The following is a 13,829-nucleotide window of genomic DNA, read 5'->3' on the forward strand; positions in this document are numbered from 1 at the left end:
TATGAAAAGGTCTTTTCTGAGCACCCAGAGAAGGTGCACAAGCTAATCCTGTAGCACTGAGATGATAAAAGCACACCCTGAAGAAATGCATAATTGAAGCCCAGCCCTAAATATTAATGGGATACAAGAGGAAGAGGACACTTTCCTCAACTTTGCACTTACCAAACCGCCTGTTTGGATTTGAGCAGAGATATTCTCACAACCACTCCAAGCTCCTTAAACCCCCTCCTAGAAGACTGTGGCACTCTAAACTAACGCTACCTTCATCTGAAATTCCCCAGCTCGTTTTGTATTAAAATCTCAAGAGGAATGTGGTGCTGTTTATAGGAAGATGTGCTTCAAATGCAAATGGAAACAAAGGATGCTCCCCGAGTCCCCTGACACCACAGAGCGGGGAGCAACATCTGTGTGGGAGAGAGGATGCACAGAGGGATGGGGCACAGTGAGCAGGGGCTTGCTCCAGCTCTGGAGATGCCCAGCCAGGGCTGCTTGATACGATGCTCAGTGATGGGGAGGATACTGAAGGCTCATGGTAGACCCTCTCCAGTTGGTTAATGCACTGTTTTGGGGGATGTTTGCACAGGGTTTAAAGCAGGATCCGTCCAGTGCAGCTCTATGGGTGGCAGTCGCAGGGACCAGGCGCTGTGTTCACCCGTTTGCCAGCCCATATAAACTGCCCCAGACTGCTGCAAGAAAGGGGTCACAGCTGAGCATTCACACGGGAGGTGACTCGCCTTCAGGCTCTACAGGCAAAAGGCTCCCATGACGCCAGGGGCCAGAGCAAGCCACTGGCAGGTACATGAAAAATAGATAGGATTGGAATTTTTTTCTTCAAATGCCATCTGAGCATGGAAATTGCTCTGCAGCCAGTGCATCACTGGAGCAGGGCAACAACATGCCAGGAGCCCGTGCTCCCAAGAGAGCTGGTGATGGGCAGCCTCGAGGAACCAAACTCCCCTGCAGCCTTCACCAACCCTCAGGCCAGTAAAATGTAAGCAATTTAAATGAAGAAAAAAAAAAAAAAAAAGGGGGCTTCTCTCTGTCTGTTGATGTGACTTAGCCTGCTCTCTGCTGGCTCTGTGTGCTCCCGTGTGTTTGTGGTCAGGATCACTGTCAGCGTTACATGCACTACATTCTCCCCCGGATCAAGCCCTGGGCTGGGAGTGGGGAGATGCGGGATCCCCTCTCCATCAGGCTGACAGCCTGTTAAAGGAGTTCAGACTCTGTCTGCACATTTTTCTGACCCCAGTTTCTAAGCCTTGCTGCTGCCTCTCCTAACCCCTGCCTGCAGCCCCTGCCTGAGCAGCCAGCAGAAGAGAGATGATGCCGCAGACTGCCTTGTCCATAAGCAGGGTTGTTCAACGTGAATCTCCTTCAGACCCTTCTGCCTGTGTCCCTGTGTCCCTGGCCAAGCCCACCGCAAAGGGCTGTGGCTGGAAAGCTGTTCGCTTCCCATCCAAAGTTCCAGGGTGCCCACAGAGGCTCTGCCACCCTGCTGTCTTGCCGAGGGCTGAAGTGATCTGGTTGTCCTTCCTCTCCTCCTGGCCAAGCACCTGAGCTGCTTCCCCCCACAGACTTCCCCCCCTCTGAGAGACACCGTGGAGAGGTCCAGACTGTGTAATGTACGGACAAGAGGAGACCAATGGCTCTTGTTCTCCTGAGCCCCTTCTCCACCAGAGAGTGAGGTTTCATCTACCCTTTCTGCTCAGTCTTTTCTTTTTAGGGCACTGTGGCCGAGCTTGGCCTGTCCAAATTCAAGATACATTACAAATGTCTGAGAACATAACATGACACACCAACCCTGGGATTAAATTTCTTCCTCTTCTTCCAAAAATCCAGCTTTCAAGGAATGTGAAGATTAAAGCCCTTAGGATTTTGCTAGTAAGCCCTCTCAAGAATTCCTCCTGGAGCAAGGATGGGCGTGGGCTGGGACGCAGTGATGGCACAAGGACAGCCTGTTCGTACTGGTCAGAGGCAGGAGGTACAGGCGCTGCTCAGCAGTGTCTTCAGGAGGGAAACAAGCAGGAAGAAAGAGCAATTTGAGCAAACAGGGCTAAAATGGCCTTAAGTACCTTCTGGCTGTAAAACAGAAGGTTCCTAGTCATCAGAGCAGCCGTGCTCTCTGATCACCTCGCACAAGGTGCATTTGGAGGGGGACCTCCCATCTCTGCACCTTATGATGGAGCCAGACAAGCTCCTGAAGGGTGTTGCAACATGGTGACAGGACAGCCAGAAAACAGGCAGGATAACTTGGCACAACCCTTCCAAACAGACGCTGTGAGCCCACACCAGCTGTCTGGGCTGTATATGCCAAACCAACATCCCCACTGTCGGCATGGAGCCACCCTACAGCCACCAACCCCCACCTCCTCATGCAGCAGCACAGAGAAACCATAAGAAACAGGAGGGGGTTTATGGGGTCAGACAGCATTATGGGCCCATTTCCTTCCCATGCTAATCTTCATCAGACAGACATCACTCTATGGCCTCACGGAAGCAAACATGTCCATAGGCATCAGCCACATCCCAAGTTTAGAACGATTTTAACAAGCTGGAAGGAGCAAAATAAACAGGACTTGATCTGCAAGCTCCCCATTCTTGACAGCGTCCCCAGAGGTGGTGGAAAGCTGAGGAGATAGCTCCTTGCTTTAATTGGTACATTAAAATTCTTCCAGGCTGCTACAGAACTGTTAATAGGCAACTTAATTAAGCACTAACCCGGTTCATATTTCTACCCTCCAGAGGCTCTTGTTTCATTTTTTTTTTTTTTACTACATCTAAAGCCATGGGGAGTTTTGTCCTAATCATGTAAAACAAGCTGAGGGCACTGACACCAAGCAACTTATTTAACTCCTGATCTAGACACCTCTGCCAGATGCCCGGGCCTGCAGTTACTTCCCCCCAAAAAATAAAGGACTCCAGGAATAAGGTGTGAATTGCTACAAGCCAACAAAAATAAATGCCAACAGTCCTTAGCACCAGCAGCCAGCTCACCCCCACTGAGTGCAAAAAGGAGACAGCATTGGGCAAAGACAGGTCCTTTCCAGGCATGAGGTGCCAACAAGCAGGTGTTGGTCAGGCAGTTGCCTGCATGACTGAGGAGTCTCATTCAGCCTCTCACAAGCATCACTCAAATGCAGGTGTGCTCCATGCTGTCCTCAGCCACACACCACCCAGAGGAGACCCCACAGAGCACCATGCAACAGAGAAGAGGTAGCTGATCCTCAGGACAGCTTTAATATCTGGCTACTTCATCCACCTGGCTCTCCCTTTCACCATCAGCAGAAGGAACCACAGGAATAAGGATTCGTGCCCCACAGCACACCCTGGCCCCTCATCATTACTGGGCAACTAATTCACGCGTGCAGTCGGAATGTCAGGCTGGTTTGATGGGTTTGCTGAGGAACTCCTCAGCAACGACACTCTCGGAAGTTTTATTTTTCTTTCTAGGGCTGGGCTGGGGTAAATCAAAACATGCCTCAATAGCTGTCATGGAAAATGATGGGTTTAATAGTCATGCAAACAATAGTGAGGTTTCCATTACAGGTGAGTTATGAGCCATTTAAGTTAAAAAACCCAACTGGATTTTACAGCTGCCAGGCACACTTAAGGTAATACCCACAGACTGAGGAAGGAGGGGTGACTGTGGAGAAGCCAAGCAGTCCCCTGGCTCATGGAGGGAAGGTGCATTTGTTTCTAGTGATGAATGAATATGAACGCCTCTGCTCAAGGAGAACTGGTCTGTTTGCCTTTAAAGCCTTGTACACCAACAGGCACGCTGCCAATGCACACATCATGATAGGGGATTGAACAGTAAAGCCAATATGGATTTTCCTCTCTGAAAAATAGGGTCTGTTTCCTTCTGTAACATTTTTATTCCAAGGGAAACAAAGAATTTCAGAGCCCCCAAAGACGGTAATAGCATAGCTGGAGACTTCTAGCACAAACATTGACAAACAGCTGGGCAGGGGACAGTGAGGAAAGCACTCTGGTGACGTAAATCAGATTGGCTACATGGAACTTGAGTTTGGTTTGCATTTGCTGAAGTCCTGTCCCATGGGTAGAAACAGGATCAGGTGGTGGTGAGGTACAACTGCCCACTGAGCTCCTGGGTTGGATGAAGTGATGGGACCAGACCGGCTTATCCCAGTAAGCACCCCTGTAAGAGAGGCTGTACAAGGAGCAGAAACGTGCTTTGCAGCATGATCTAAAACTGTGAGACGCCCACTGGGTTAAAAGTACTGCAGAACGGAATGGCTTGAAAATAGACATTAAGCATGTTGTTACTGAAAATGCCCCTTCCTTCCCACAACAGTAACAAGGAAAGCCTCTACGGGGGGGGAAAAAATCAAACCAAATTACACTTTTCCCTTGAACATCATAATTTTATGGTCATTTCTGTGGATGACACTCATAAAAAAATAAAACCCAAACCTGAGAGGAACTTGCTTTCCATTCATTCTTTTCCTTGCTCCTCTCTTCCTTAACTTTTTCCTTCCACAGGAGAGAGGAAGGTAGAGACCACCCAGGAAAAACAGGCACTAATGGAATAACGCCTGGAAGAAGGTGAAAAAAGAAGCAGCCAAGTTTAGTTCCCATTGGAAACCTGAAGCTCAGACAGAAAGGATGTAACATGTAGTTGTGTTTTCTAGGAGTGAATTGGAGAGACACAAATGCCTTCGAGCCAGGAATGCGTGTCAGCCAGCCCTGCAGAGCCCCCTGTCTCCCTCTGCTGAGGTGCTAAATCTGAGAAAGGGGTAAAGATCTCCAAGCTGTGACCAGGATACAGTGGCAGACTCCCTGCAACAAAAGCCCGCAGGGCTTGGAGGGATGGGCTAGGGAGTGATGGGCAGGAGGTATCTGCTGAGGCTCTTTGAGCTGGTGCCTAAGGGAGAAGACAAGTTTGGGTTGCCCCAGCTCTGGCCCTGTGCGCTGGAAGGGACCTTGGGACAGGAAGGAGCCATGAATTTCTGGGATCTGGATGGGAATGACCCCAGCTTGGCGTCTGACTGCAAAGAAGGAATCAAGGTGGGGAAAAGGTCTAGTAAGACCATTCAAACCCAGAAAATCACTTTCAGTGTCGTGTCTCCCCGCTGAGGTGCCTGAGCCAACCACAGTGGCTTTGTGTCAAGAGGAAAAAAGGTCCCCTGGCTGTCATGTTTCACCATTTGGTAGAAATTCTCCTCTCCTGCCTTCCCGTGGGAAACACTTGCCCTCGAGTTTGAGGAGAGACCTACCCAGGCTGGGTCTTTGCCAGGACATCCCGGACGCCGTTCTTGGGAACATCTGCAGTGCAGCCCCCCCACGGGTCTACACCAACCAGCAGTTATCTGCCTGAACGTCCACCACCACCTCGGAGAGCAGCTGCCTGCCAGCCTCAGAGGTCTCCCGCCGGCGGGGGGAGGCTGCAGCATTCAGCTGACACCTCCATGATGGTTCAGCCTCGCTGCACGCACATAGATTTTGCTGGGAAAGTCCCGACCCGTCTCAGCACAAGCTGTTCGGAGATCCCTCGCTCATCCTTTGATCCTGTGGCACAGTCAGGACCTACAGAGGCAAGATGCACCTTTTGTAGAAATGCTTTCTTCGATCTGTTCGAGCTGATAGCACATCCTCACGAGACTGGGTGACGTGTGAGCTGGGTTCCCACAGACACAGCCGAGGTGAAAGCTAGTACTTCCAGGCAGCGGTGGGAAACAACTTGGAGATTTAAGTACACATACCTATCTGCAGGGGCTGGGGTGTGAAAATGACCTTTTTAAAGCACTTACTGCACTTTTGTTTTATCACCTTCTTGGATAACATAGCTAGAAGGCCAGGCAACTTGTGTTTCTCTTCCTAGGCCTTTTGTCTGGCTACACAATACTGCTTCCAATTTCCAGAACTCTCAAAGGAAATACTGATTTCATGCCATAGAACAGAGATTATTATTTCTCTCTCAGAATTTCTTGGGGGGGAAGAAAATGAGGTATACCAACACATCCATTTGCACAGAACATTTCTTTAAAACCTCAGGAATTTGAGTTGCTGTTACCTAATTGCTCTTCTTAGATCTCAGATTGAACTTGAGGTTTGATCAGAACACTTTCAGTGTAAATGTTACAGAATGACTACTTAGTAAAAGTATTCTTTCCCCATCTTGTAACATGGAGAATGCTTTGATGCACCTGCACACAGTGAATTTCAGATCACAGAGCAGAGAACTCCGGGGCAGGGAAGCTCTCCTACCAGTGTTTAACTTGCAGTAGCTCACTTAACCACGAGATGTCTTTGTGTGCTGCTCAGCCATCCAGAGCACACCTGGTGACCAAAGCCAGCCTGATTCTGAATCAAAGTTGCAAGGGCCTTCTTTTGTCCATTGCAGGCTTTTTTTAAAAAAAAAAACAAAAACAAACAAACCAAAAAACCAAAACAAACCACTTAATAATTGCTTTGTATCCAGGAAAACCTCTAATTCCATGATACTGCCCTCACATCCTGCGCTGCCAAGGATTAGAAGAGTACTCAGTAAGCCATAACAATAGACAGAAGTACTGGCCTGGGTGGTGTGAACACATAAACCTCTGGTGTCATTCACATCCCTTCCACAATCTGGCAGAACTGGCTGCTCCTGGCAGGCCTCTCTATACATCTGCCCAGTGCCTAGCACAGGGCAGCCCTATACATATTTCTTCACTGTCTGAGCTGGATGCATATATAAAGGTAGAATTATCTGGTTCTTGCCCTTCTTCAAGCTATCAAACCCAAGACATCACTGACTGCAAGAGAAGGCAGACGGAGCAAACAGCGGGTTGGAATCTTTTATTTAGTAATCAGTCCTGCTGTGTGGGCAGCATCTTAGCAACAGAAACCCAAGTATGCAAAAATACTGAGTTTTCACAGTGAAAAACCAGACAGTATAAAATATTCCAGTATTGCCTCTTAGAAACATTATTTCAGTAAGACGCCTGTTTCAAAGGCAACACGCTTATTTATTTTGTTTGCTTTCTATTCTCAACCCCTCCCCACAAAGAATTGTTCAGACAGTAACCCTCCTTACCCCAAACTACCCACACATGTTGCAGGGAGAGATACACCACATGAAATCCCTTCTTGATTTCCAAAGGTTTATTGAAGAACATTCTCCCAGTAGTGTCAAGGGCCAAGAAGACCTTACTGTGACACCGAGCAGTCCTGATGTTTTACGCACCGCAGACAACTGTGCTGCTACTGAACTCTGATGACAGGCTCCGTCTCCCGGATGAGCCACTGAAGAGCTTCGTGACGGCCTTGCCTCTCCAGTTCTGCTCCAATTACTTCCCTGCACTTCTGATGGTAGTCGTTCACCCAGTTACACTAGAGAAACGGAGAGGTATGACATTCAGCATAACCACAGAAGAACTGGTGCCCTTACAAGTTATGTACAGCCAAAGTCACACAGTACAAAGCCAAAGGCCCCCGTGCCCTTTAGGACCAAGCTGTTAGCCTGGGATGGGATCCTATCCTAAAAAGACAAACCTCTGATCTATTGAAGTGACTTGTAAATTTGATGAGCAATTCGTCCCGGGTTTTCAGAGGAGCCAAGGTTCAGTTCAGCTGACACATATTCAAAGTCTCTGCAAATTGCTGCCTCCAGCAAGTCAGAAGAGCTACTTTAGCATAGTCTAGTAAATAGCTTTGCAAATTTGTAACTGAACAATGCAGTCCTGAGACACAATTGCCCTGTTGATCTGAACAAGTAACCTTATGGCAGATCTGGGTACTCTTCACAGTCCTCTTCAGAAAAAGGAAATGCAAACAGGATTATCACTCAGAAAAGGAGGATGGATTGAGGCAAAATAAAGAGTATGGTAGAAAAACAGAATGAAACACACCATGGTGAAGGTAGTGGGAGACATAAATAGAAAGTGTAGAGTATAAAGCTATTAGGGAGATAAATGCTGCTGAGCAGGCATCAGTGATGTCTGCTCGGAGTCCATATGCACTGCAGAATGTGGTGTGGCTGAACGGGACTGGTCACAAGTAGATACAGACAAGAACATGGGACAGACATTAGCATGTCTCCAGGGACACAGCACGATGGTCTGACAGAAGCAAATTAATGCAGGAGTAGGAGAAGAGAAGAGATGATAACAGCAAATATCGTATCAAGGGAACCACCAAAACATCAGAGGGGTCCTTGCTGCCTTCATCACAGAATAATTTAGATTGGAAGGACCTCTGGAGAGCTCATCTAGTCTACCGTCCCACTCAAAGCTGGATCAAGTTTAAAATTAAGTCAGATTGGTCAGGATTGCTCTTTGGATGTATGAAACAGAACAGAGACCAGTGGTTCTTGTAAACAGAACATAACAAGCTCATTCTAGTGCAAAGAAAGCAATGCAAACCTGCTGTTCCACTTACCTCTTTCTGTGTCAGTAAATTAACATCAATCATTTTCCTCTGGATTGGAACCAGGGTTAAGGGTTCAAAAGTCAGGCTCCCTCTGTTTTTGAAGTTGTACTGCAGCAGAAAGAAAAATAGGGTTGTAGATTTTTAGAAACAGCTCTAGCCAGATCACACTTACTCCTCAGTTCATGTCATCACTACAGAACAACCCATGGAATGCTCAGACAAAAGGGCAGCAACTTACAATAACATTTTTCTTACAGTTCAAGCAAAGAATTGCAATATAAACCTTAGTTATTTCTTTCAGTGGTCACTTTTTAAAGGCCATGTCCCAGGTCACAATTGTACAGGACTCAGTTTCATGTTTGGCATTTCTAAAAGCATAACTCAGCCAGACTGGCAATTAAAATGTCGAAATCTGTCTGTAGTTTTTGTTCTGCTGCCACCATATCAAGAGAAGAAAATCACAGCTTGAGAAGATCAACCAGCTCTAGAGCAATGACTCCAAGGGGCTGAATAAAGATGCTTCTGGTCTTTGACATCCAGACAGGAAACATTTCAGAACAACTCTCACACACAAATTTCAACCTATGGAAACTCTGGAGAAGCAGAACTGTCTTCTGTGCTGCCACTAGCAAAGGAGACTTAGAATCAGAGAATCATTCTCCACCAAAGCAGGGTTTTGGAGACTAGGAGTCTTGAGTAGGATTCAACTGTCTGAAGCATAGTCCCATCTCAAGTTCCAGTACTTTAAGTTTTATAAGCAGTGAGTCATGAAGAAAGGTGTATCCTGAGCAGGTCATTCACCTTGGTTTCAGCAGGGATCACAAGCACGACATTCTCTATTCGGACTCCAAAGGACCCATCTTCATAATACCCAGGCTCTGCAGAAACAGACAGCAATTAACTAAGCCACACAGCTGCACTGTGCAAATACTTATTCCCTATGGCCAAACTTCCCCGCCATGGCTTTAGTCCACTGAAGTCACTAAGCAATCTTGACATCAGGCATCCACAGAAGCAAACAAATTTCTGACTCTACTTAATCTGCACAGAAGCCCCGAGCAAGGTGACAGCAAAAGTTCTCAAAGACAGGAGAAACAAGACAGACAGCCCTCGAGCTCAGAGAGTCTCCTTGCAAGTCAAGAGACAGCAGAGAGTACATGAGTTCCAAACACCAGAAACTCTGAAAATGTTAATGTCTTTATCAAAGGCAGGCGGGTAACCCCTTCCCCAAAACACTTATTTTAGAGAGTATTCCCCTGACTCCCTGAGAGGACTTTGCAGCCCTGAAAGAACGTAAGTCTCTCAGCAAACCCCAGCAGGCTGTTAATTGACTACTGGAAGAGTAAGGCACATAAAGATTTAACAGCTGCCTCAAAAAGCCCATAGCAAAGACAGGATTATCTCCTGAAAACTTAGTGTCCACCTTGTACTGTAGCCAGCTCTTCCACAGCAGAACAGGAGGCAGCATGCCAGAGCTGGGCTGGTCAGCATCACAGCTCTGCTGAGGTTTGCACTGCAGAGAGCAGGAAGCAGGCCTGCAGCACCCAACTGCAAAGATGCTTTATGGAAGGAGAAAGAGCCAAAATGAGGGTCTTTACCTATAGAACTTAAACGACAATTAAAATAACATGAAGCGGGACCAGAGCTTATGATCCCACCTTTCCATTATACCATTGTCAGATTTATTCCCCCTGCACATTAGAAGAGCTTGGTCCCTCCCCCAGCAACCAGAGAGAATCACCAATGCTAAATACCATCAGAGACGATCATGCCAGCCTCCAAAGGCTCGTCTGCAAAGGTTTTGTAGCTAATGCCGCAAGGACCCTCATGTACATTTAGGAAAGAGCCAACTCCATGTCCTGTCCCATGCAGATAATCCAAACCACAGTCCCACAAGGCAGAGCGGGCAAAGGAATCTAGAAGATGACCTGCAGGCCAAGGAAAAGAGACAGACAGGGAGAGAGAATTTGAACAAGTCAGGCTCCCTCTGAGATGCTGATAATCACACTGAAGGCTCATACCTGGAAAACACGGGGAAAAAACCCCAACCAAATAAACAAAACAATCCACCAGCACCCCCTCAAAAAACCTACCAAAAAACAAAGAAAGGAATTAATTGGATTGTTAGAAGTCACAGGGAAGATTTGGCAAGCCTGACATTCAAGCCCTTTCTCAGCTAAGGAGCCCCCTCACTCTCTCTCCTGTTACCCAGCTCTCAGAAGATGGTCTGTAAAAGAAACATTGCACTGCTGCTTGCTCCACTGGGGTTTTCAGGAAAGCATTGAGTGGTTAAATGTCCCACAGAGAATTCAGCACCTTTCTTAAAGGTAGCTGCACTAAGCGAACAAAAAGTAGATCTGCCAATAGTATTTGCTGAACTAATCAGCCAGACTTCTTGCCTGGATTGCCAGCCATTGCAGATTGTTTCAACCACAATGCAGAGAATTTGCATTGCCTGCATGTGAGCACCAAGCCCATGTGTCCAAGTTCTGACACCCTCCAATTTCAGTTGGGGTTTTGGTACCACTACACAGCTGCTTTTTCCTCACTTTTTTTCCAAGAATGCAAACTGCAGAAAACTCTAAAAAGAAGCACCTTCGCGTAAGGTGTCTTATCAGGGAGAAAATAGCTCTGCAACAAATTCACCAGGACTGAGTGTATGTCACAGCTTCTCCTGCATAAAATCAAAACAGCTCCTTTGTGTGTCATTTTCCCATGCTGCTCACAAATAAAAGAGATTCCACATTAACTGGAAGAGAATTGGCTGGTCCTTTTGAAGCTGGAGTGTGACCTCTCGATTTGATGGGGCCATGATTAAAGCATACAGACAACCTCCAAGCACAGAAGGGCAACAGGTGTGTTGGAGTGCCACTGACTGTTGAAAATCAGCATCATCCTAGAACCAGAGCACTTTGAACGCCCTTCAGACTTCCCTCCTCAAAATTTTCAGCACTGGTTGATGATGAGGGAGAAGGCATCAGTAATCCAGAATCCAAAATGTTGTGATGGAAACAGACAGATAGTTACATCAACATGTGCCTAACACATCTGGACCTGTCAACCATAATGTTGCTCTCAGACCACGTAATGGTTCTTCAGAGGTCACTGCTGTGGGTCAAAACACTCCAACTCACCAACCCACCTTTGGTTCCATTTGGGAAGATGGCTGCACTCACAGCTATATGTCCCTTCAGGACATAGGTGAAGCATTCCTGTCAAAGAAATGTGTGCCATAAGTAAACAGGGAGAGGCAAAAACTTTGCCTTCCCCAGCAATGGAGAGGAAGACTGCATCTTGTAGCAAATCGTGGAGGATCTGGAAAGACTTGCTCGTGCTCTCCTATGGCTGGCAATGCCAAAGCAAACCATGAGCAGAAAGATTTTAAATGACTCCCAAGATCTTTCTCTGCTAATTATGGAGCGTGTCACAAACTCAAGAGTGCAGGTTTAGCAGTAGGGTTCACCTGACCTACATGAGTGATTGTCTTTGTGGCTGTAGTTTTACTTCCTGAGCATACCCTACAGCATATTTTCATCACTGAGCAAACTATAATGATGACATTAGTTTTAATTAAAGAAGCAATTTCAAATCAACAAAATTACATTGCTGAACTTCCAACACTTACCTTCTCAGGTAAGTCTGAGACTGGTTTTTAATATGGTACACTAGACACAAACCACCACTGCAGCTTTGCATCAGACACTGAGCTTTGCACTACGTTAAACCCCACTAACTCCCAGCAAGCCAGTAATGTTTATCTTTAGCCCACTGATTTTATTGTTTCTTAGAGCAGACATGCCACTTCTCAGATGAGAGGTGTGCATTTTAAGATAGAAAGGTGCCATTCCCTAAATCACTTAGTTTGTATTTTGGAAGTCTGAAGTCTGACAGCCTCCTTTCCAGTCTTTATCAAAATGCTGTCACATATCATTAAATACATGATATTCCATAAAGCACTTTGTCTATATAGCAGTAGGGCACATTACTAATTTGTTTAATCATCTCTAATCGTAAGAGTCAGATTGCAAACCACACTGAGATGCCAACTTACCTTTTCATAGGCTGATGGTGTGCCAAAATGCATTGTCCTGGTCACATCTGTTGTACCATCCCTTCAGAGGCAAACGAAGATGCAAGAGGCAAAGGGGTGGGAGCGAGAGTTGGAAGAAAAGAGATCAAAATGAGAATGCACAGAAAACCCAGTCACACTGCAGCAAACCAACCTAGCTTGTAATTGGGTAAAGTCATCTGCTCTGTGCCACACAAGACTGATGATGTAACAGTTCCTAATCTCAAAATTCCTGAACACACGTCCCAGATGTAGCAATAATGATTTACAATTCAAAATGCTATCTTTCATCCATAAGCGTCCCAAAGTCTTCACAAATTAGAATCTAAACTGCTCATAAAAATGCTGCTAATTTAAGGTTTAGCAACTGATACCTACCCATTGAAAACAGAACATCATATTTAGTCTATTTGTATGGAAGATGATTCATTAGCAGCTTAAAAATACATACTTACGCACAAATGACATCTACCAGCTCAGGAAAGGGAAGCATAAGGGGGTATAATGTCCCTTTCATCCTCAGGATGTCTTGTGCTAAGATTTCTAGAGGTTTTCCAACATTTGGATAGGGGTTAGTCTGAGGTGTCAGAAATTGGCTCCGAGTTCCTTCTACAAATATCATTTTGAGCCTGCTGTCAAAAAACAGAGGCTCTGGAAATACCGAGTTCTCTTTGAAACACTCACTCCAGTGACTATGCTTTTCCCCAGCACACACAGGCCACGGCCACGAAGAACTCATGGTTTAACTTCTCAGCAGGGACAAGTAGAACATCCCCGTCATAATGTTGTACTAAGTGCCATTGACGTCCAGCTTACATCGTATTCAAAGGGCTGATTTTCATAGTGCCACTAAGGAAATTGTTAATTAGGCCATCGGGGGGCGGGGGGGGGGATGGGGGCGGAGAGAGAGAAAAAAAATATCTCCTTGATCTCCTTGTAAATTCTTACCAAACAGTGTCTGTATGGTTCTCTTTCAAAGCTCTGACTGACTGACTGACATAACAATAAGGCATAGCTCTAAAGACAAAGCTCATCTCAAAGAAGCAGGCAGGCCTGTCCTGCATCTTTCTGAACAAGCCGTTTCTCATCTATTTACACTGGTTAAAAACATCACCTCTTTTATTTTCCATGGAGTCAAGAGTTCCACAGTAAACAGCTTCAGAGATAGAGGCCACTGAATAGCACTGTCAAAACAGCACTGAATGAGTCAACCGAGGTGATGCCTTTCCAAAACCACCTGAGACCCAAGTGGCCACTGGGATGAGCAACCTTGCCTCTCTGGAAAGGCAGAGAACACCACAGGGCAGTGCTGTCCTGCTCCATTGCCCACCTTGTTCTGACTTCAACATCAGTCAAATCTGCCCACAGAGCAGATGCTGGCAGGGTA

General features: G+C 46.4%; 1 protein-coding gene and 1 long non-coding RNA gene across 5 annotated transcripts in view; both read right to left on the minus strand.

Annotated features, from left to right (window-relative positions):
* Positions 1 to 1,807: 1,807 nt before the first annotated feature.
* LOC119153385 lies at positions 1,808 to 6,450 on the minus strand. Its single transcript, XR_005106130.1, has 3 exons — positions 5,238 to 6,450; positions 4,435 to 4,556; positions 1,808 to 2,004 (listed from the first exon to the last, which is right to left on the minus strand). It is a non-coding gene; the product is annotated as an uncharacterized LOC119153385 (long non-coding RNA).
* Positions 6,451 to 6,786: 336 nt separating this feature from the next.
* XPNPEP1 (X-prolyl aminopeptidase 1) overlaps positions 6,787 to 13,829 on the minus strand; it is a 32,018-nt gene continuing 24,975 nt past the window's right edge. For 3 of the 4 annotated variants that reach the window (XM_037399842.1, XM_037399841.1, XM_037399843.1), the window contains 6 exons: positions 12,425 to 12,485; positions 11,516 to 11,585; positions 10,128 to 10,301; positions 9,175 to 9,251; positions 8,383 to 8,481; positions 6,787 to 7,335 (listed from right to left, as the gene is read on the minus strand). In XM_037399842.1, the coding sequence (XP_037255739.1) occupies positions 7,207 to 7,335; positions 8,383 to 8,481; positions 9,175 to 9,251; positions 10,128 to 10,301; positions 11,516 to 11,585; positions 12,425 to 12,485 (610 nt within the window). In that variant the 3' untranslated portion in view covers positions 6,787 to 7,206. Of the gene's footprint in view, positions 7,336 to 8,382; positions 8,482 to 9,174; positions 9,252 to 9,796; positions 9,933 to 10,127; positions 10,302 to 11,515; positions 11,586 to 12,424; positions 12,486 to 13,829 lie in introns of those variants that run through there. The other variant, XR_005106128.1, reaches the window with a different exon arrangement.

This window comes from Falco rusticolus, chromosome 9 (assembly GCF_015220075.1).
Source record: "Falco rusticolus isolate bFalRus1 chromosome 9, bFalRus1.pri, whole genome shotgun sequence".
Taxonomy (NCBI): domain Eukaryota; kingdom Metazoa; phylum Chordata; class Aves; order Falconiformes; family Falconidae; genus Falco; species Falco rusticolus.